At 45.1% G+C, this 22,259-nt stretch overlaps 2 protein-coding genes across 3 annotated transcripts in view; one reads left to right on the forward strand and one right to left on the reverse strand.

Moving 5' to 3' along the window:
• The window catches only part of LOC116359575 (homer protein homolog 2-like), a 127,185-nt gene extending 117,812 nt beyond the window's left edge, over window positions 1–9,373 (reverse strand). The window contains exon 1 of the mRNA XM_031812410.1: window positions 8,831–9,373. Coding sequence (XP_031668270.1) covers window positions 8,831–8,835 — 5 coding nt within the window. The 5' untranslated portion in view covers window positions 8,836–9,373. The remainder of the gene's footprint in view (window positions 1–8,830) is intronic.
• On the forward strand, window positions 8,761–12,697 carry LOC116359592 (RNA guanine-N7 methyltransferase activating subunit-like). 2 transcript variants are annotated; one of them, XM_031812440.1, is made up of 3 exons: window positions 8,761–8,874; window positions 10,519–10,689; window positions 11,585–12,697. In XM_031812440.1, the coding sequence occupies exons 2-3, from the start codon at window positions 10,520–10,522 to the stop codon at window positions 11,799–11,801; spliced, it is 387 nt and encodes a 128-aa protein (XP_031668300.1). In that variant the 5' UTR covers window positions 8,761–8,874; window position 10,519; the 3' UTR covers window positions 11,802–12,697. The 2 variants fall into 2 exon arrangements, with proteins under 2 accessions (XP_031668300.1, XP_031668299.1); XM_031812439.1 differs by lacking the exon at window positions 8,761–8,874 and adding an exon at window positions 9,971–10,112.
• The last annotated feature ends 9,562 nt before the right edge of the window (window positions 12,698–22,259 follow it).

Below are 22,259 nucleotides of genomic sequence, written 5' to 3' on the forward strand. Positions count from 1 at the left end.
CCAGTATCAAACTAGATTGTCCAAGGTATTGAGCTTCCCTACTGACACCAGTATCAAACTAGATTGTCCAAGGTATTGAGCTTCCCTACTGACACCAGTATCAAACTAGATTGTCCAAGGTATTGAGCTTCCCTACTGACACCAGTATCAAACTAGATTGTCCCAAGGTATTGAGCTTCCCTACTGACACCAGTATCAAACTAGATTGTCCAAGGTATTGAGCTTCCCTACTGACACCAGTATCAAACTAGATTGTCCAAGGTATTGAGCTTCCCTATTGACACCAGTATCAAACTAGATAGTAGTGAAGCTCAATACCTTGTATCAAACTAGATTGTCCAAGGTATTGAGCTTCACTACTGACACCAGTATCAAACTAGATTGTAGGGGAGATCAATACCTTGTATCAAACTAGATTGTCCAAGGTATTGAGCTTCCCTATTGACACCAGTATCAAACTAGATTGTCCAAGGTATTGAGCTTCACTACTGACACCAGTATCAAACTAGATTGTCCAAGGTATTGAGCTTCCCTACTGACACCAGTATCAAACTAGATTGTCCAAGGTATTGAGCTTCCCTATTGACACCAGTATCAAACTAGATAGTAGTGAAGCTCAATACCTTGTATCAAACTAGATTGTCCAAGGTATTGAGCTTCCCTACTGACACCAGTATCAAACTAGATTGTCCAAGGTATTGAGCTTTACTACTGACACCAGTATCAAACTAGATTGTCCAAGGTATTGAGCTTTACTACTGACACCAGTATCAAACTAGATTGTCCAAGGTATTGAGCTTCCCTACTGACACCAGTATCAAACTAGATAGTAGTGAAGCTCAATACCTTGTATCAAACTAGATTGTCCAAGGTATTGAGCTTCACTACTGACACCAGTATCAAACTAGATTGTAGGGGAGCTCAATACCTTGTATCAAACTAGATTGTCCAAGGTATTGAGCTTCCCTACTGACACCAGTATCAAACTAGATTGTCCAAGGTATTGAGCTTCCCTACTGACACCAGTATCAAACTAGATTGTCCAAGGTATTGAGCTTCCCTACTGACACCAGTATCAAACTAGATTGTCCAAGGTATTGAGCTTCACTACTGACACCAGTATCAAACTAGATTGTCCAAGGTATTGAGCTTCCCTACTGACACCAGTATCAAACTAGATTGTCCCAAGGTATTGAGCTTCACTATTGACACCAGTATCAAACTAGATTGTCCAAGGTATTGAGCTTCACTACTGACACCAGTATCAAACTAGATTGTCCAAGGTATTGAGCTTCACTACTGACACCAGTATCAAACTAGATTGTCCAAGGTATTGAGCTTCCCTACTGACACCAGTATCAAACTAGATTGTCCAAGGTATTGAGCTTCCCTACTGACACCAGTATCAAACTAGATTGTCCAAGGTATTGAGCTTCCCTACTGACACCAGTATCAAACTAGATTGTCCCAAGGTATTGAGCTTCACTACTGACACCAGTATCAAACTAGATTGTCCAAGGTATTGAGCTTCCCTACTGACACCAGTATCAAACTAGATTGTCCAAGGTATTGAGCTTCCCTACTGACACCAGTATCAAACTAGATTGTCCAAGGTATTGAGCTTCCCTACTGACACCAGTATCAAACTAGATTGTCCAAGGTATTGAGCTTCCCTACTGACACCAGTATCAAACTAGATTGTCCCAAGGTATTGAGCTTCCCTACTGACACCAGTATCAAACTAGATTGTCCAAGGTATTGAGCTTCCCTATTGACACCAGTATCAAACTAGATAGTAGTGAAGCTCAATACCTTGTATCAAACTAGATTGTCCAAGGTATTGAGCTTCACTACTGACACCAGTATCAAACTAGATTGTAGGGGAGCTCAATACCTTGTACCAAACTAGATTGTCCAAGGTATTGAGCTTCCCTACTGACACCAGTATCAAACTAGATTGTCCAAGGTATTGAGCTTCACTACTGACACCAGTATCAAACTAGATTGTCCAAGGTATTGAGCTTCCTATTGACACCAGTATCAAACTAGATTGTCCAAGGTATTGAGCTTCCCTATTGACACCAGTATCAAACTAGATTGACCAAGGTATTGAGCTTCCCTACTGACACCAGTATCAAACTAGATTGTCCAAGGTATTGAGCTTCACTACTGACACCAGTATCAAACTAGATTGTCCAAGGTATTGAGCTTCCCTACTGACACCAGTATCAAACTAGATTGTCCAAGGTATTGAGCTTCACTACTGACACCAGTATCAAACTAGATTGTCCAAGGTATTGAGCTTCACTACTGACACCAGTATCAAACTAGATTGTCCAAGGTATTGAGCTTCACTACTGACACCAGTATCAAACTAGATTGTCCAAGGTATTGAGCTTCACTACTGACACCAGTATCAAACTAGATTATTTCCTCTGCAGATCCTGACTACTTTGAACAGGAAATGTTTAATGACACATTCCTGAACTTGACCTACAAGGAGAACAGGTGGAACAGACGTTTTTATTTAACCAGGTAAGCTAGTACATGTGCAGTGATCTGTAAGCTGCTCTTGACAGCTGGTGCTTAAAGTTAGTGAGGGAGAGATGAGTCTCCAGCTTCAGTGATTTTTGCAGTTCGTTCCAGTCATTGGCAGCAGAGAACTGGAAGGAAAGGCGGTCAAAATAGGAATTGGCTTTGGGGCTACATATTGAGAGGGTGTGATGATGACTAGGAATTACAAGGAAAACAGACTATACACTGAGTGTACAAAACATTAGGAACATGTCGAAAGCCTTCCACAGGGATGCTGGCCCATGTTGACTCTACGAGGTGTTGAAAGCGTTCCACAGGGATGCTGGCCCATGTTGACTCCAATGCTTCCCACAGTTGTGTCAAGTTGGCTGGATGTCCTTTTGGGTGGTGGACCAATCTGTTGAGCGTGAAAAACCCACCAGAGTTGCAGTTCTTGACACAAAACCGATGCGCCTGGCACCTACTACCAGTCTTAAGGCTTAAAGGCTTAAAAATCCTTCTTTAACCCATCTCCTCTCCTTCATCTACACTGATTTGAAGTGGAATTAACAAGTGACATCAATAAGGGATCATAGCTTTCACCCGGTCAGTCTGTCATGGGAAGAGTTCTTAATGTTTCTTACACTCAGTGGTTAATAAGGTGTGATGACTGAATTACAAGGTGTGATGACTGAATTACAAGGTGTGATGACTGAATTACAAGGTGTGATGACTGTATTACAAGGTGTGATGACTGAATTACAAGGTGTGATGACTGAATTACAAGGTGTGATGACTGAATTACAAGGTGTGATGACTGAATTACAAGGTGTGATGACTGAATTACAAGGTGTGATGACTGAATTACAAGGTGTGATGACTGAATTACAAGGTGTGATGACTGAATTACAAGGTGTGATGACTGAATTACAAGGTGTGATGAATGAATTACAAGGTGTGATGAATGATAAGGAAGAGCGGGATCAACAGGAGACAGGTAGAAGTCAAACTACAGTAAGAAGGTGTGATGAATGATAAGGAAGAGTGGGATCAACAGGAGAGAGGTGAAAGTCAAACTACAGTAAGAAGGTGTGATGAATGACAAGGAAGAGTGGGATCAACAGGAGACAGGTGGTGCGACCTTCCTCCAGGTCTGTGTTATGATGATGTTGCAGTAAGGTAGTTTCAGCAACCACTCCCAGAATGACATAAGACCACACTACTGTCTTTCTCCCACCACCTCACTGTTAGTCCCAGACTAAAATATAAGTTGACTTCAAGTTGGTTCTCAGTTTAAAAATCAGGTTAAGGAGGACCTAGATGTTGACTGAGGGGTGATTTAGGGGGGGGGGGGGGGTCTTTGCGGGGCCCGCCTGGAAAATGACTGAGCTAGGGGAAACACTGACACAGAACGCCTAGTTCCTAAAGCCCAGACCGGTTGGGTGAGTTGGTACAGTACTGTGTCTTGAGTATGACTCAGATGTGCTAGACTGGTTCCTTACACATTCCAAGACTACCCTCATGACGATCTCTCTCTGAAGAGAAAACATAGCAACATCCTTCTCCTTTCACTGAGCACGGAAACTCAGTCATGAACTGAACCTTCTCACGTCACACTGCACCCAAACACATCGGATTCAGTCATTGTTATATTAAATACTGTTTGATATGTCAGCCTAGGTACTGATTCAACACACACACACACACACACCCATAATAATCTGATGACTGTGTCTAGTCACGATGACATGTCAACACTAGTTGTTGCAGCTGCATGGCTTCATATTAAGTGTTAAGACATGTTTGATTCAGATGCCTTGGTGTGAGGAGGTAAAGGCCAGATGCCTTGGTGTGAGGAGGTAAAGGCCAGATGCCTTGGTGTGAGGAGGTAAAGGCCAGATGCCTTGCCAACAGACAGCTGTTTGGTGTGAGGAGGTAAAGGCCAGATGCCTTGGTGTGAGGAGGTAAAGGCCAGATGCCTTGATGTGAGGAGGTAAAGGCCAGATGCCTTGCCAACAGACAGCTGTTTGGTGTGAGGAGGTAAAGGCCAGATGCCTTGCCAACAGACAGCTGTTTGGTGTGAAGAGGTAAAGGCCAGATGCCTTGGTGTGAGGAGGTAAAGGCCAGATGCCTTGGTGTGAGGAGGTAAAGGCCAGATGCCTTGGTGTGAAGAGGTAAAGGCCAGATGCCTTGGTGTGAGGAGGTAAAGGCCAGATGCCTTGGTGTGAGGAGGTAAAGGCCAGATGCCTTGGTGTGAAGAGGTAAAGGCCAGATGCCTTGGTGTGAGGAGGTAAAGGCCAGATGCCTTGGTGTGAGGAGGTAAAGGCCAGATGCCTTGGTGTGAGGAGGTAAAGGCCAGATGCCTTGGTGTGAGGAGGTAAAGGCCAGATGCCTTGGTGTGAGGAGGTAAAGGCCAGATGCCTTGGTGTGAGGAGGTAAAGGCCAGATGCCTTGGTGTGAGGAGGTAAAGGCCAGATGCCTTGATGTGAGGAGGTAAAGGCCAGATGCCTTGCCAACAGACAGCTGTTTGGTGTGAGGAGGTAAAGGCCAGATGCCTTGCCAACAGACAGCTGTTTGGTGTGAAGAGGTAAAGGCCAGATGCCTTGGTGTGAGGAGGTAAAGGCCAGATGCCTTGGTGTGAGGAGGTAAAGGCCAGATGCCTTGGTGTGAGGAGGTAAAGGCCAGATGCCTTGGTGTGAGGAGGTAAAGGCCAGATGCCTTGGTGTGAGAGGTAAAGGCCAGATGCCTTGGTGTGAGGAGGTAAAGGCCAGATGCCTTGGTGTGAGGAGGTAAAGGCCAGATGCCTTGGTGTGAGGAGGTAAAGGCCAGATGCCTTGGTGTGAGGAGGTAAAGGCCAGATGCCTTGGTGTGAGGAGGTAAAGGCCAGATGCCTTGGTGTGAGGAGGTAAAGGCCAGATGCCTTGGTGTGAGGAGGTAAAGGCCAGATGCCTTGGTGTGAGGAGGTAAAGGCCAGATGCCTTGGTGTGAAGAGGTAAAGGCCAGATGCCTTGCCAACAGACAGCTGTTTGGTGTGAGGAGGTAAAGGCCAGATGCCTTGGTGTGAGGAGGTAAAGGCCAGATGCCTTGGTGTGAGGAGGTAAAGGCCAGTTGCCTTGCCAACAGACAGCTGTTTGATGTGAGGAGGTAAAGGCCAGATGCCTTGGTGTGAGGAGGTAAAGGCCAGATGCCTTGGTGTGAGGAGGTAAAGGCCAGTTGCCTTGCCAACAGACAGCTGTTTGATGTGAGGAGGTAAAGGCCAGATGCCTTGGTGTGAGGAGGTAAAGGCCAGATGCCTTGGTGTGAGGAGGTAAAGGCCAGATGCCTTGCCAACAGACAGCTGCTTGATGTGAGGTGGTAAAGGCCAGATGCAGAAGGAGACCAAGATAAATCATTCTAAATATTCAATATGATTTGACATGTTCCCCCTCTGGGATTTATAAAGTAGCCTACCTCTCCATCTAAATACGCATGCATTTATTTATATATCGTCTATATCAAGATAATTGAATCTCAATGCTCAGACCACAAAATAAAAAGCTTCAGAGTAAAACAGTTGAGATGACTGATATCAGATGAGAAAGGCTGAGGGTCGTTGTAACCATGAAGCTAAACAACCACAGCAACCCAACTTCAACACATCTATTACAGAGCCTTCACATAGTATTCACAGCCCTTGACCTTCCACATTTTGTTGCGTTATAGTCTGAATTTAAAATGGATTCAAATGGAATACATAAATGTGAAAAGTGGAATTGTGTTTTTAGACATTTTTACTAATTCATTTTTTTTTTAAATGTTAAAAGCTGAAATGTCTTGAGTCAATCAGTATTCAACCCCTTTGTTATGCCAAAGACTAAATAAGTTCAGGAGTAAAAAAAAATGTGTGTAACAAGTCACATAAGTTGCATGGACTCAGTCTGTGTGCATTTAATAGTGGTTAACATGTTTTTGAATGACTACCTCATCTCTGTACCCCAACACATCCAATTATCTCTAAGGTCCCTCAGTCAAGCAGTGAATTTCCAACACAGATTCCACTACAAAGACCAATAAGGCACTAAAGTAAAACTGCAAAAAAAATGTGGCAAAGCAATAAACTATTTGTCCTGAAAACAAAGTGTTATGTTTGGGGCAAATCCAATACAACACATTACTGAGTACCACTCTCCATGTTTTCAAGCATAGTGGTGGCTGCGTCATGTTATGGGTATGGCTTATAATTGTTAAGAACTGGGGAGTTTTTCAGGATAAAAATAAATGGAATGGCGCTAAGCACAGGCAACATCCTAGAGGAAAAACTGGTTCAGTCTGTTTTCCACCAGACACTGGGAGATGAATTCACCTTTCAGCAGGACAATAACCTAAAACACAAGGTCAAATCTACACTGGGAGATGAATTCACCTTTCAACAGGACAATGACCTAAAACACAAGGTCAAATCTACACTGGGAGATGAATTCACCTTTCAACAGGACTATAACCTCAAACACAAGGTCAAATCTACACTGGGAGATGAATTCACCTTTCAACAGGACTATAACCTCAAACACAAGGCCAAATCTACACTGGGAGATGAATTCACCTTTCAGCAGGACAATAACCTAAAACACAAGGCCAAATCTACACTGGGAGATGAATTCACCTTTCAGCAGGACAATAAATCAAATCAAATTTATTTATATAGCCCTTCGTACATCAGCTGATATCTCAAAGTGCTGTACAGAAACCCAGCCTAAAACCCCAAACAGCAAGCAATGCAGGTGTAGAAGCACGGTGGCTAGGAAAAACTCCCTAGAAAGGCCAATACCTAGGAAGAAACCTAGAGAGGAACCAGGCTATGTGGGGTGGCCAGTCCTCTTCTGGCTGTGCCGGGTGGAGATTTTAACAGAACATGGCCAAGATGTTCAAATGTTCATAAATGACCAGCATGGTCGAATAATAATAAGGCAGAACAGTTGAAACTGGAGCAGCAGCACAGCAACACAATAACCTCAAACACAAGGCCAAATCTACACTGGGAGATGAATTCACCTTTCAGCAGGACAATAACCTCAAACACAAGGCCAAATATGCAGTAGAGTTGCTTACCAAGACGACATTGAATGTTCCTGAGTGGCATACTTACAGTTTTGACATAAAATAGGTTTGAAAATCTATGGCAAGACTTGACACTGACAGAGCTTGAATAATTTGTTTAACAATATCTCTAATGTACAGAGCTGTATAGGAGGAGACTCCCTCTATCCCTGTGGGCATCACATCAAATCACACACACACACTGCCCCCCACCCCCTCTCCCACTGTATCTCTAATGTACAGAGCTGTATAGGAGGAGACTCCCTCTATCCCTGTGGGCATCACATCCCACACACACACTGCCCCCACCCACCCCCTCTCTCTCTGTTTGCTTTGCGGCGGCTTGTTCATGCGTGGGCACAGTTGACTCTGGCACCTCTATTCTCCCACAGCAGAACAGAGCTGGAGGCAATGACGGGGAAGATTCCACCTGCCGAGTCCAGCCAGGCTAGCTGAGCCAGCAGCGTGAAGGCAATCCCTCCTCACACAGATCTCCTCTGATTGGAGGATTCCACCGGTCTTCTCTTACTGACATAACAGTGTTTGCACTATAAAAGTTCATGCTGTAAAATAGGGCTGATAATAACAACAGACAGAATTAAGTGCCTATGCAGTACGCACTTCCATATAGGATATCCTCTCCTATAGGTCTACGGCACATTAGGCTATCCGTACGATGTAGCAAATAACTGAGGAGAGTAACATGCGTCTCGTTCAGTTCTAAGAGGTTGAAAATAGTACTATTTGTCATTAGCCTATAGGCTTCCTAAGGAATCAAGATATGTCAATCATAAAGTGAAATTTGCTTGGCTTTTTTGTTGTTGTTGTTGACAATAATTCTACATGGGAACCATGTTTTGCACCTTGTCCTGGTAAACTGTAAAAATGTGCGTCTCTCTCTGGCAACAAGACTCGTATGCTATCAGACACGTTTCGGAGATAAGCTATCACGCTGAATGGTTTGGAGAGGGAGGCATTCTCCACCGTATCACCTCGGGCGAGCCGTGCGCGCACACCGCGCGCAGGGACGCTTTCCATGCCAAGACAAGCTTTTGAAACGATTATTGTTACGATTAATTATTCACCCATTCTATTCTAACCCCCCCTCCCCCCAACAAGTGTAGGGTAGCCTATGCATACAGATCAAACACATAACTGACGTTTTAGATAGTCAGAAAGCAGGTGTCATAACATTACATGCGCTCCAGAGGACAACCATTTCTGTGCCTTCTATACTTACCCCATTGCCGCGGAGTTTTGGGACAACCCTTCAATTATAAAAAGGTTAGAAGAAGCGAACTTTTAAAAAACGCAGTGTCTTTAAAAACAATGTTATTAAAATAGATCCAGTCTTGGCATTAGCTATTGGATAAGTCCATTCCAGGGTATCGGCTGCGAGCAAGTAATGCGATCACAGAGAGTAGGGAAATATGATCCCTGCACTCCCTCGCGAGCTGAGCGGCGTTTCGATTCTCCTGATAGTCAAGCGTACACAGAAAAACCTAATGCCATTTCATTAGCCTAACTTATTTATTCAGACGAGGTGACAACTCGGTGACGATCCCACCCGTTCCGCGTCTTCTATCCGCAGCCGCAAAGCTGATAAACGCTGTGCTTTCAAAAAATAATAAGTTATGATGTTCGCTGAATATTCCTTGACTGCTGCGCTGGAGTTGCCTTGCCTCGGATCTGCGCTCTCAGCTCTCTCCCCAATGGGTTAGTGTTTCGTGAGAGGCAGGCAGAGAGCAGCAGTAGCGACACAGTGCGGCGTCCACCTGCTCTCAACAGTCCTGCCTCCCACACAATGATCTCCTTTCTACAGCGTTCTAAGAGCCTGGGATATGAAGTTACACTGTGGTCTATTTCATAACCTATTCTCAGGGGAAACGTGAGAGAGAAAAGTGGAATTTTGGCCTTTTTGTGACATGCAATTAAATATGCTCTTCACAAGAAACTATGTGTTTATTTCAAACTGTGCAAATACTCTTGCATTGATGTAATTCTGCAGTGATAGACCTAGGCCCAAAATTACCACATAATGCAGGTAGGCATAGGCTAATTGGCTAACCTACTATTAACCTACAATTCTCAGCACTTACATGTCGATGGAGACGAGGCTGGTTTTCGGCTGTCTTTTTCTGATTCAGGCCTCGTTGAGCTGACCACCACCTCAAGTCACATTCCACGCCAATTTACTTCAGGTGGCAGATGCTTGACTTGATTCTCTGCAACCATCAGGGGTTCAATATCAAGTTTTTATTATTTGACGTACTTCTGATGATGTCGATTGTTCACACTTAAGTAATATGTGGAAAAGGTTTGTTGCAAATAGTTGGCGAAATATTTAAATAAAATGTGTTGACTATTTCTGGGGGGGGAAAGGCGGACGCGTGATATTCCGGAACCAATTGATATCGGTAGCGTGTTCCTAGAGGGACGTTTTTTGCCGTGGCATTCTTGTTGTCAACATTTTGTCCAGTCGTACATGTCGAAGCTGTCTGCTGAATAAATACAATTTACAGGTAATTTCTTACATTTTGTCTTCACCGGTTCCTATTGTATGCCATACTTAGCTGTGATGTAACCAATAGTTTTTACAACAATGTCAAAACTAAAGTTATCTTGGCTGCATCGCAGCTATGCAATACTCGGATATATCTAGCTAGCTACATGGCTTTTGTTAGAAAAGTGAAAGTAACTTCGTTCGCCAAATAACGTTTCCCGGATAGTTGATTACGTCAACCAAATCTGGGGTCTATTCATTAGTTGGATTATGTTGCAAAAACGTTTCGTTTGTTGCAAAAAAAGGAAAACCGCTGGCCAGCTAGCTAGCAACAACACGTGTGAAGCAAATCCACGGCCTTTTCCCGGTATTTCTAAAGATGTTTTAAAAAAAGTAGTGACTATCTGGTATTTCTCTCATTGTAGAATGACAGATGGTCCAGAAACGCCACCTAACTATGAGGAGCAGTTTGCCCACCGGTTCTCTCTCCAGGACCCGGAGTACCAGCAGTACGTGAGTCGCCCCGCCAACCCCCCGCCACTGGTAGAGGACTGGGGAGGGCGTGGAGGTGGAAACAACCGGGGCAGAGACAACAGGTAAACAACAACGACCTTAACTAGCTAGCTAACTGGGTGCGTTCATCTCATTAAACGGTTTGCTACATTGTGTGACGGTTTGTACTTGAACAACATGTTTCCTCCACAATCTGAGGTATGGTTGCTCTAGTTTTGTGAGGGTGGTGCAGTGTGGCCTGATTTTAATATGGGTGTGTGACCACTTGAAATCTCTAAACTAGTGCAAATACACCTTACAGTAGGCCTGGGCAACTCCAGTCCTCGGGGAGCCTGATTGGAGGTGGACAAGCATGGAAGCATTTCGCTACACTCGCATTAACATCTGCTAACCATGTGTATGTGACAAATAAAATTTGATTTGATTTATTTGGTGTCTCACTTTCCCCCCCCCCCATCCCTAGAAACACACCTGATATAAACAAATTGCATTCTAAAATGAAGATCCTGATTATTGGAGTCAGGTGTGTTAGCCGTGGATGGGGGGGGGGGCGGATAGTGTGACCCCCAAGCAAGCCCCCAGAGTACTGGAGTTACCCAGGCCTGCCTTACACCATCTCCTACTGTGCTACCACAACCGTGTGGTTCTTCAATTGGGTCGTTCAGAACACCACTGTTTCTGTTCAATTAAATGTTGCACACCGTTTTGATCTGCTGAACGCAGCCCTGTCTCGTCTCTTCATCATTCATATATTTAACACAGTATTGGTCTGCTAACGACGACCATATTATTCTGTGCCGTAGTAAGAACAGGACATTTCCAGAAGTGTTTCTGCACAACAATAGCTGCCGGTCTGATATGTCATTCTACAGTTTACTGGGATGGAAAACATGTTAATTTGGTCGATGTGTTTTTTTTCTTCTTCCCCCCCCCCCCCCCACATCTCTTTCTCTCTCTCTTCCTCACTCTGTTCTTCAGATCACAGGACCGTGGCGGGTACAGGGGCAGGGGTTGGGGAGGGGACAGGGGCCGGGGTTGGGGAGGAGACAGGGACCGCGGGGGAGACAGGGACCACGGAGGGGATAGGGACCGCGGGGGAGACAGGGACAGGCGTTACGGCCAGGGTGGTGGTGGGCATCAGTCTGGAAGATACAACTCCTACAACCAGAGACCATCACATTACGACCGCTACTGAACTCCTCTTACTGTGGAGTGACCCCATTCACATCACCCCGGGGCTCTCCAACCCTGTTCCTAGAGGGAGACCCTCCTGTAGGTTTAAACTCCAACCCTGTTCCTGGAGAGAGACCCTGCTGTAGGTTTAAACTCCAACCCCAGGTGTAACTAACCTGATTCAGTTTATCAACAAGATAATTATTAGAACCAGGTGTGTAAAAACTCTCCAGGAACAGGGTTGGAGTTAAAGCCTACAGGAGGGTACCTCTCCAGGAACAAGGTTGGACAGGGTCCCTGCATTATTACACACATACACTGTGGCTGTAGCAGGTCAATCTGATCTCTCACCTCTCTTCCAGATTTAATATTGTATTGATCAGTGATGTCATGCTCTAATCCACACGGAACAGGATTACAACAATGGTATTGATTATTCCAGCCAGTAGTCTGGGCATAGAGACAATCTATTTTCTCTATAGGCCCTTTTCTATAGTAGTACCACTATATAGGGAATAGAGCTCTGGTCTATAGTAGTACCCCTATATAGGGAATAGGTTGCCATTTGGGACACAATCAGTGCAGCAGAGTCAAATGTAAAGTTTAAGATGCTCATCCTTGCTACTAGTGTGATGAACTGCGTTGATGGGCATGTGGTGTATTGTGGGGTCGTTCTCTTGTTTTCATTTAGTTTGTTTCTCTTGACTCCTCTAAGATGACATATTCAGCTGGTCTGGATGTTGATACGGTGTCATTGAATCAATCTAAACATGTGTGATGAATGAAACCACATTTTGAACAGTCAATGTAATCTATTTTCTTACATCACAAAATATGCTTATTCTTTCCAGTTGAATATGTGACTTCGAATTGTAATCAGTAACACAATAAAAAATGTTTGTCTGAAAAATATAAAAATGGTCTTTTGTCTCTCTCATTTTCTTGAGCCTCTTAAAACATGGGATTTTGAAGCCTTTTTAAATGTGCTTCATGTCCAGAGAGGGTGTATTCATTTGTTTTCAACTGTAGCAAAGTATTTTACAACTGGAATCATTAACTTCGAACATAACCTTTTTTTTTTATGCAATGAAAAATGAGAGTTTCTATTGGATGAATTTAGTTAGGCCCCTCCCTGTTTTATTTCTGTCATGGGATGTTGAACCCCTTTTTGAACATCTAGTCCAATAATAGTATTGGTTTAATCTGGGTCCTCACAACCACCCCTCGGTGTTAAGAATAGCAGCAGCGTACTCAAATCCTACGGTTAGGGTCCGAGCCCACATCATCTGTCTGTTGCGTTATATAATGAATGATGACCTGCAGTAGGGAGGGTGTCGAGCACTACATCGTGGGTGGCAACGTCTCTTTAAACCCTACTTAACACCGGTGACTAATGGCTAATACTGCACCAGGCACAGATCTAGGATCCAGCTTTCCCCATTCCCAAATCAGAACTGTTAGCTGGAGAGTAACATAGAACTGACCTTTAGATCAGTCTAGCCTGTTAGGGCCAACTTAACTCTCCACTCATATCAAGGGTGACGGGTCTCCTTCGTCCTAATTATGAATGACTCATCACGGCTGCTACTGTGTCACTATGAGCCAAGATGGCTGTCTGTGGTGGTCCACTCCCAATTAAAGTGGTGCTTAGAGCAGAGAGCTCAGTTTCTCAGGCCTCCTCGACTGCTGCTGTATGAGGTCACCCACTGCCCTGCAGCCCACTCACATCCTGTGATGTAACCACAGAGCTCCAGTGGTTTTCTGTTTATTCTAGTGTGAATATTCAGTGTAAAGGCATCATCTCATAGCGTTGTACATTCCTGACTACACAACAGTTTGTATAACCAGAGAGATTTGATTTGTGTGTCTTTGTTGAACGTGATGTGGTGTAAAAACATAGAACTAATGCACAGGGTAATATGAAGGAAAAACAACTCTGTTAATAAATCACAACCTTTCCCTGCGCTTTGGTGTGGTGATGAGGAGCTGAAAGATGACAGGAGCTGAAAGATGTGGCGATGAGAGGACCTGAAAGATGTGCCGATGAGAGGAGCTGAAAGATGCGGCGATGAGAGGAGCTGAAAGATGTGGTGAGGAGAGGAGCTGAAAGATGTGGTGATGAGAGGAGCTGAAAGATGTGGTGATGAGAGGAGCTGAAAGATGTGATGATGAGGAGCTGAAAGATGAGAGGAGCTGAAAGATGAGAGGAGCTGAAAGATGCATGGATGTTGTCGCTGTATGGCTGCAGGTATTAGACAGCTAGGGCCTCTCCTGTCACCCAATAGGAAACGAGGCATGACACAGCTCACACTATTCTTCACTGACTGTCTGATTTACTTAGTTGATTGGGTGAATCAGATGTGTTAGTACTGGGTTGGAATAAAAGCCTGCACACCCTGAGACTGAGGAGCTCCAGGAACATGGTTGAATAAAACCCCGATTCTGTCGTCACCAAATACACCTGTTGTTTCAGTAAATATATCTCTGCGGGAGTGAAACTTGATTCATAAAATCAAGAGTTTGACGAGCAGTTGATTAGTTAATTAGATTGAATGTGGAGCAAAACACGTTGACTCCCTGAGAGACCAAGGCCCCCCTGTAATCCACAAAGCAACTCAAGAGTAGGAGTGCAGATCTAGGATCTGTCCATATTGATCTGAATCGGTATGATCTAACAGACCACACTGATCTTAGATCAGAACTCTGAGGGCCTAAATGTGGTGGGGGAAGGGTTAACGGCTGGCCCGAGTGGTGCTCTGCAAAGAGAGGTGCAATCAGCTTTGATGATAGGAAGACAGGGAGGGAGAGAGGGATTCTGGAGCTCGGCGGGGGGAGGACTGCTGTCACTACAGTAATCAGTTCAGATTAGCCTAACTTCACTTTAGCCCTGGCAACAGCATCCTCGGAGAGGGAGGAGGGGAAAGACAAGGATAGAGAGAGAGACTGACTTGAAAGATGGACCAAAGGAGGAGAGGAAAGGGGACAGAGAGAACTAGAGACAAAGAGGGAGAGACAGAAAGACAGAGATGATGACATATAGTTAAAGAGAGAAACGAAGAGACCAAAACAGGTCTCTGAGAAAGGGATGAACGGGGTAGAGAGAGAGAGAGGATTAGAAGAATTAGTACAGCTGCTTAGCTCTCTGACTGTCTCATCCTAAACGATGTCTTCACTACTCAAAGAAAGTTTTCCTTCAGAGAAGTTAGGGATTTTATTTTGGGGGGTTTAAACTAAAGTACAGGAGTACGTACTGCTGTTGCTGCTGCCCACTAATACAGACACAACTAGGCCACCCTGAAATGTTCACGTTAACATCTCCGTTGGTGGTAATTGGCCATTTTAACGTTGGCCGAGTGAGTTCAGGATCCCCCAGTACAGATGTAGGAGCTTAATTTGAACCAGTTTGCTACAGCACGAAAATAATCCTGCAGCAACAGGAAATTTGAATTATTATTAATGGACATTTGTGTAGGGGTTTATAGAGTTTTCATTAGTGCAAATCAAATCTGACATTTCAAAGTGGAAATAACTCACTTTAGAAGCATTTTTTAAAACTCAAATACATTACAAGTTTTCATTTCCTGCTTTGCAGGAAAATTCTCAGCTGCAACAGGACTGTCAAGAGATAGTGCTTTTGATTCTTCATGTAGGAGTTACAAGATGTTATGTCCTTTGAGAAGCAGAAAAGTATTTAAGAAATATTACAGGGAAGAAATCAACATAAATTTGACACAGAGCTCAGAGGCTCTCTGAATCCTGCCCACACCCACATAGCACTGCTTAAGTATTTAAGTCATTACATTATGGAGGAGTTGGAGAGTGCTGGTGGTAGAGGAGGAGTAGGAGGAGGAGGGAGAGGTGGAGTGAGACAGAGATAATGGTATAGGAGGTGAGGAGGAGGGAGAGGTGGAGTGAGACAGAGATAATGGTATAGGAGGAGTAGGAGGAGGAGGGAGAGGTGGAGTGAGACAGAGATAATGGTATAGGAGGTGAGGAGGAGGAGGGAGAGGTGGAGTGAGACAGAGATAATGGTATAGGAGGTGAGGAGGAGGGAGAGGTGGAGTGAGACAGAGATAATGGTATAGGAGGTGAGGAGGAGGGAGAGGTGGAGTGAGACAGAGATAAAGGTATAGGAGGTGAGGAGGAGGGAGAGGTGGAGTGAGACAGAGATAATGGTATAGGAGGTGAGGAGGAGTAGGAGGAGGAGGGAGAGGTGGAGTGAGACAGAGATAATGGTATAGGAGGAGTAGGAGGAGGAGGGAGAGGTGGAGTGAGACAGAGATAATGGTATAGGAGGTGAGGAGGAGTAGGAGGAGGAGGGAGAGGTGGAGTGAGACAGAGATAATGGTATAGGAGGAGTAGGAGGAGGAGGGAGAGGTGGAGTGAGACAGAGATAATGGTATAGGAGGTGAGGAGGAGGAGGGAGAGGTGGAGTGAGACAGAGATAATGGTATAGGAGGTGAGGAGGAGGGAGAGGTGGAGTGAGACAGAGATAATGGTATAGGAGGTGAGGAGGAGGGAGAGGTGGAGTGAGACAGAGATAAAGGTATAGGAGGTGAGGAGGAGGGAGAGGTGGAGTGAGACAGAGATAATGGTATAGGAGGTGAGGAGGAGTAGGAGGAGGAGGGAGAGGTGGAGTGAGACAGAGATAATGGTATAGGAGGAGTAGGAGGAGGAGGGAGAGGTGGAGTGAGACAGAGATAATGGTATAGGAGGTGAGGAGGAGTAGGAGGAGGAGGGAGAGGTGGAGTGAGACAGAGATAATGGTATAGGAGGAGTAGGAGGAGGAGGGAGAGGTGGAGTGAGACAGAGATAATGGTATAGGAGGTGAGGAGGAGGGAGAGGTGGAGTGAGACAGAGATAATGGTATAGGAGGTGAGGAGGAGGGAGAGGTGGAGGTGAGACAGAGATAAAGGTATAGGAGGTGAGGAGGAGGGAGAGGTGGAGTGAGACAGAGATAATGGTATAGGAGGTGAGGAGGAGGGAGAGGTGGAGTGAGACAGAGATAATGGTATAGGAGGTGAGGAGGAGGGAGAGGTGGAGTGAGACAGAGATAAAGGTATAGGAGGTGAGGAGGAGGGAGACAGAGATAAAGGTATAGGAGGTGGGGAGAGATGGAGTGAGAGAGATAATGGTAGAGGAGGTGAGGAGGAGGGAGAGGTGGAGTGAGACAGAGATAATGGTATAGGAGGTGAGGAGAAATGGAGTGAGACAGAGATAAAGGCATAGGAGGTGAGGAGGAGGGAGAGGTGGAGTGAGACAGAGATAAAGGTATAGGAGGTGAGGAGGAGGGAGAGGTGGAGTGAGAGAGATAATGGTAGAGGAGGTGAAGAGGAGGGAGAGGTGGAGTGAGACAGAGATAATGGTATAGGAGGTGAGGAGGAGGGAAAGGTGGAGTGAGAGAGATAATGGTAGAGGAGGTGAGGAGGAGGGAGAGGTGGAGTGAGACAGAGATAATGGTATAGGAGGTGAGGAGAGATGGAGTGAGACAGAGATACAGGTATTGGGAGGTGAGGAGGAGGGAGAGGGAGAGGTGGAGTGGGACAGAGATAAAGGTATAGGAGGTGAGGAGGAAGGAGTGGTGGAGTGAGACAGAGATAAAGGTATAGGAGATGAGGGAGAGGTGGAGTGAGACAGAGATAAAGGTATAGGAGGTGAGGAGGAGGGAAAGGTGGAGTGAGACAGAGATAAAGGTATAGGAGGTGAGGAGGAGGGAGAGGTGGAGTGAGACAGAGATAATGGTATAGGAGGTGAGGAGGAGGGAGACAGAGATAAAGGTATAGGAGGTGAGGAGGAGGGAGAGGTGGAGTGAGACAGAGATAAAGGTAGAGAAAAATAGCATGAGGCAGAGATAGAGAGCTTGACCATAGCAAGAAAGAGAGAGGGAAAGAGAGAGAGAGACATGACTCAGATAGAGACAAGAGATACAGAGAGAGACAAGAGATACACAGAGAGAGAGACATGACTCAGATAGAGACAAGAGATACAGAGAGAGAGAGAGAGAGAGAGAGAGAGGGACATGACTCAGATAGAGACAAGAGACACACAGAGAGAGAGGGACATGACTCAGATAGAGACAAGAGACACACAGAGAGAGAGGGACATGACTCAGATAGAGACAAGAGACAGAGAGACATGACTCAGATAGAGACAAGAGATACAGAGAGAGAGAGAGAGAGAGAGAGAGAGAGGGACATGACTCAGATAGAGACAAGAGACACACAGAGAGAGAGGGACATGACTCAGATAGAGACAAGAGACACACAGAGAGAGAGGGACATGACTCAGATAGAGACAAGAGACAGAGAGACATGACTCAGATAGAGACAAGAAACACAGAGAGAGAGAGGGACATGACTCAGAGAAAGACAAGAGACAGAGAGACATGACTCAGATAGAGACAAGAGACACAGAGAGAGAGAGGGACATGACTCAGATAGAGACAAGAGACAGAGAGACATGACTCAGATAGAGACAAGAGATACAGAGAGACATGACTCAGATAGAGACAAGAGATACAGAGAGAGAAAGGGACATGACTCAAATAGAGACAAGAGACACAGAGAGAGAGAGAAACATGACTCAGATAGAGACAAGAGACACAGAGAGAGATGACTCAGATAGAGACAAGAGACACAGAGAGAGACATGACTCAGATAGAGACAAGAGACAGAGAGAGAGAGAGAGAGAGAAACATGACTCAGATAGAGACAAGAGACACAGAGTGTGATGACTCAGATAGAGACAAGAGACACAGAGAGAGATGACTCAAGATAGAGACAAGAGACACAGAGAGAGACATGACTCAGATAGAGACAAGAGATACAGAGAGAGAGAGAGGGACATGACTCAGATAGAGACAAGAGACACAGAGAGAGAGATGACTCAGATAGAGACAAGAGACACAGAGAGAGAGGGACATGACTCAGATAGAGACAAGAGATACAGAGAGAGAGAGAGACATGACTCAGATAGAGACAAGAGAGAGAGAGATGACTCAAGATAGAGACAAGAGACACACAGAGAGAGAGGGACATGACTCAGATAGAGACAAGAGACACAGAGAGAGAGAGGGACATGACTCAGATAGAGACAAGAGAGAGAGAGAGATGACTCAAGATAGAGACAAGAGACACACAGAGAGAGAGGGACATGACTCAGATAGAGACAAGAGATGCAGAGACACAGAGAGAGGGACATGACTCAGAGAGAGACAATATATACAGAGAGAGAGAGAGAGAGAGAGAGGGACATGACTCAGAGAGAGACAAGAGATACAGAGAGAGAGAGAGACATGACTCAGATAGAGACAAGAGACACGGAGAGAGAGGGACATGACTCAGATAGAGACAAGAGATACAGAGAGAGAGAGAGAGACATGACTCAGATAGAGACGAGACACAGAGAGAGAGATGACTCAGATAGAGACAAGAGACACACAGAGAGAGAGGGACATGACTCAGATAGAGACAAGAGACACAGAGAGAGAGGGACATGACTCAGATAGAGACAAGAGAGAGAGAGAGATGACTCAAGATAGAGACAAGAGACACACAGAGAGAGAGGGACATGACTCAGATAGAGATACAGATAGAGAGATGACTCAGATAGAGACAAGAGATACACAGAGAGAGAGAGGGACATGACTCAGATAGAGACAATAGATACAGAGAGAGAGAGAGAGGGACATGACTCAGAGAGAGACAATAGATACAGAGACAGAGAGAGAGGGACATGACTCAGAGAGAGACAATATATACAGAGAGAGAGAGAGAGAGAGAGAGAGAGAGAGAGAGAGAGAGGGACATGACTCAGAGAGAGACAAGAGATACAGAGAGAGAGAGAGACATGACTCAGATAGAGACAAGAGACACGGAGAGAGAGGGACATGACTCAGATAGAGACAAGAGATACAGAGAGAGAGAGAGACATGACTCAGATAGAGACGAGACACAGAGAGAGAGATGACTCAGATAGAGACAAGAGACACACAGAGAGACATGACTCAGATAGAGACAAGAGACACACAGAGAGAGAGGGACATGACTCAGATAGAGACAAGAGACACACAGAGAGACATGACTCAGATAGAGACAAGAGACACACAGAGAGAGAGGGACATGACTCAGATAGAGACAAGAGATGCAGAGAGAGACATGACTCAGATAGAGATACAGATAGAGACATGACTCAGATAGAGACAAGAGATACACAGAGAGAGAGAGGGACATGACTCAGAGAGAGAGAGAGAGAGAGGGACATGACTCAGAGAGAGACAATAGATACAGAGACAGAGAGAGAGGGACATGACTCAGAGAGAGACAATAGATACAGAGAGAGAGATAGAGGGACATGACTCAGAGAGAGACAATAGATACAGAGACAGAGAGAGAGGGACATGACTCAGATAGAGACAATATATACAGAGAGAGAGAGAGAGAGAGAGAGAGACATGACTCAGAGAGAGACAGGATATACAGAGAGGGACATGAGATAGAGATATACAGAGAGAGAGAGAGGGAGAGATATATATTTGTATATTATCTACCTCACTTGCCTTGGCAATGTTAACACATGTTTCCCCTGCCAATAAAGCCCCTTGAATTGAATTGATATACAGTTTTCAGACCCCTTTACTTTTCCCACATGTTACAGCCTTATTCAAACCTGTTCCTCGTCATTCTACATCCCATAATGACAAAGCAAATACAGATGTTTAGTAATGTAATGTATAAAAAAATACAGAAATACCTTATTTACATAATTATTCAGACCCTTTGCTATGAGACTTGTGATTGAGCTCTGGTGCATCCTGGTTCCATTGATCATCCTTGAGATGTTTCTACAACTTGATTGGAGTCCACCTGTGGTACATTCAATTGATTGGACATGATTTGGAAATGACACACACCTGTCTATATAAGGTCCCACAGTTGACAGTGCATGTCAGAGCAAAAACCAAACCATAAGGTCAAGGAATTGTCTGTAGAGCTCCGAGACAGGATTGTGTTGAGGCACAGATCTGGGGAAGGGTACAAAAACATTTCTGCAGCATTGAAGGTCCCCAAGAACACAGCTGGCCTTAAATGGAAGACGTTTGAAACCACCAAGACTCTTCCTAGTGCTGGCCGCCCGGCCAAACTGAGCAATCTGGAGAGAAGGGCCTTGGTCAGGGAGGTGACCAAGAACCCGATGGCCACTCTGACAGAGCTCTAGAGTTCCTCTTTGGAGATGGGAGAACCTTCCAGAAGGACAACAATCTCAACAATCTCTGTAGCACTCCACCGATGTTTAGTAATGTAATGTATAAAAAAATACAGAAATACCTTATTTACATAATTATTCAGACCCTTTGCTATGAGACTTGTGATTGAGCTCTGGTGCATCCTGGTTCCATTGATCATCCTTGAGATGTTTCTACAACTTGATTGGAGTCCACCTGTGGTACATTCAATTGATTGGACATGATTTGGAAATGACACACACCTGTCTATATAAGGTCCCACAGTTGACAGTGCATGTCAGAGCAAAAACCAAACCATAAGGTCAAAGAAATTGTCTGTAGAGCTCCGAGACAGGATTGTGTTGAGGCACAGATCTGGGGAAGGGTACAAAAACATTTCTGCAGCATTGAAGGTCCCCAAGAACACAGCTGGCCTTAAATGGAAGACGTTTGAAACCACCAAGACTCTTCCTAGTGCTGGCCGCCCGGCCAAACTGAGCAATCTGGAGAGAAGGGCCTTGGTCAGGGAGGTGACCAAGAACCCGATGGCCACTCTGACAGAGCTCTAGAGTTCCTCTGTGGAGATGGGAGAACCTTCCAGAAGGACAACAATCTCTGTAGCACTCCACCAATCAGGCCTTTATGGTAGGGTGGCCAGACGGAAGCCACTCCTCAGTAAAAGGCACAAACAACTCGCTTGGAGTTTGCCAAAAGGCACCTAAAGGACTCAGGCCATGAGAAACAAGATTCTCTGATGTGAAGATCTACACAGAGAGGGAGAGAGAGAGATATTCAGAGGGAGGGAGAGATATACAGAGAGAGGGAATGATATACAGAAAGAGGGAGAGATGCAGAGAGAGAGAGAGAGAGAGAGCGATATACAGAGAGAGAGAGATATACAGAGAGAGAGAGAGAGCGATATACAGAGAGAGAGAGAGAGATACAGAGAGAGGGAGAGATACAGAGAGAGGGAGAGATGCAGAGAGAGAGAGAGAGAGAGAGAGAGGGAATGATATACAGAGAGAGGGAGAGATGCAGAGAGAGAGAGCGATATACAGAGAGAGGGAATGATATACAGAAAGAGGGAGAGATACAGAGCGAGAGAGAGATATACAGAGAGAGAGAGAGAGAGAGAGAGAATGATATACAGAGAGAGGGAGAGAGAGAGAGAGAGAGAGAGAGAGAGAGAGAGAGAGGGAATGATATACAGAGAGAGAGAGAGAGAGGGAATGATATACAGAGAGAGAGAGAGAGAGA

The sequence above is a fragment of the Oncorhynchus kisutch genome, unplaced genomic scaffold (assembly GCF_002021735.2).
Source record: "Oncorhynchus kisutch isolate 150728-3 unplaced genomic scaffold, Okis_V2 Okis03b-Okis08b_hom, whole genome shotgun sequence".
Taxonomy (NCBI): Eukaryota; Metazoa; Chordata; class Actinopteri; order Salmoniformes; family Salmonidae; genus Oncorhynchus; species Oncorhynchus kisutch.

Excerpts from the sequence above, each read along its gene's own strand:
- LOC116359592 (XM_031812440.1), top strand. The coding sequence starts at position 10,520 with ATGACAGATGGTCCAGAAACGCCACCTAACTATGAGGAGCAGTTTGCC. Across the intron at positions 10,690-11,584 it reads AACCGGGGCAGAGACAACAG|ATCACAGGACCGTGGCGGGT; the intron begins GTAAACAACAAC and ends TCTGTTCTTCAG.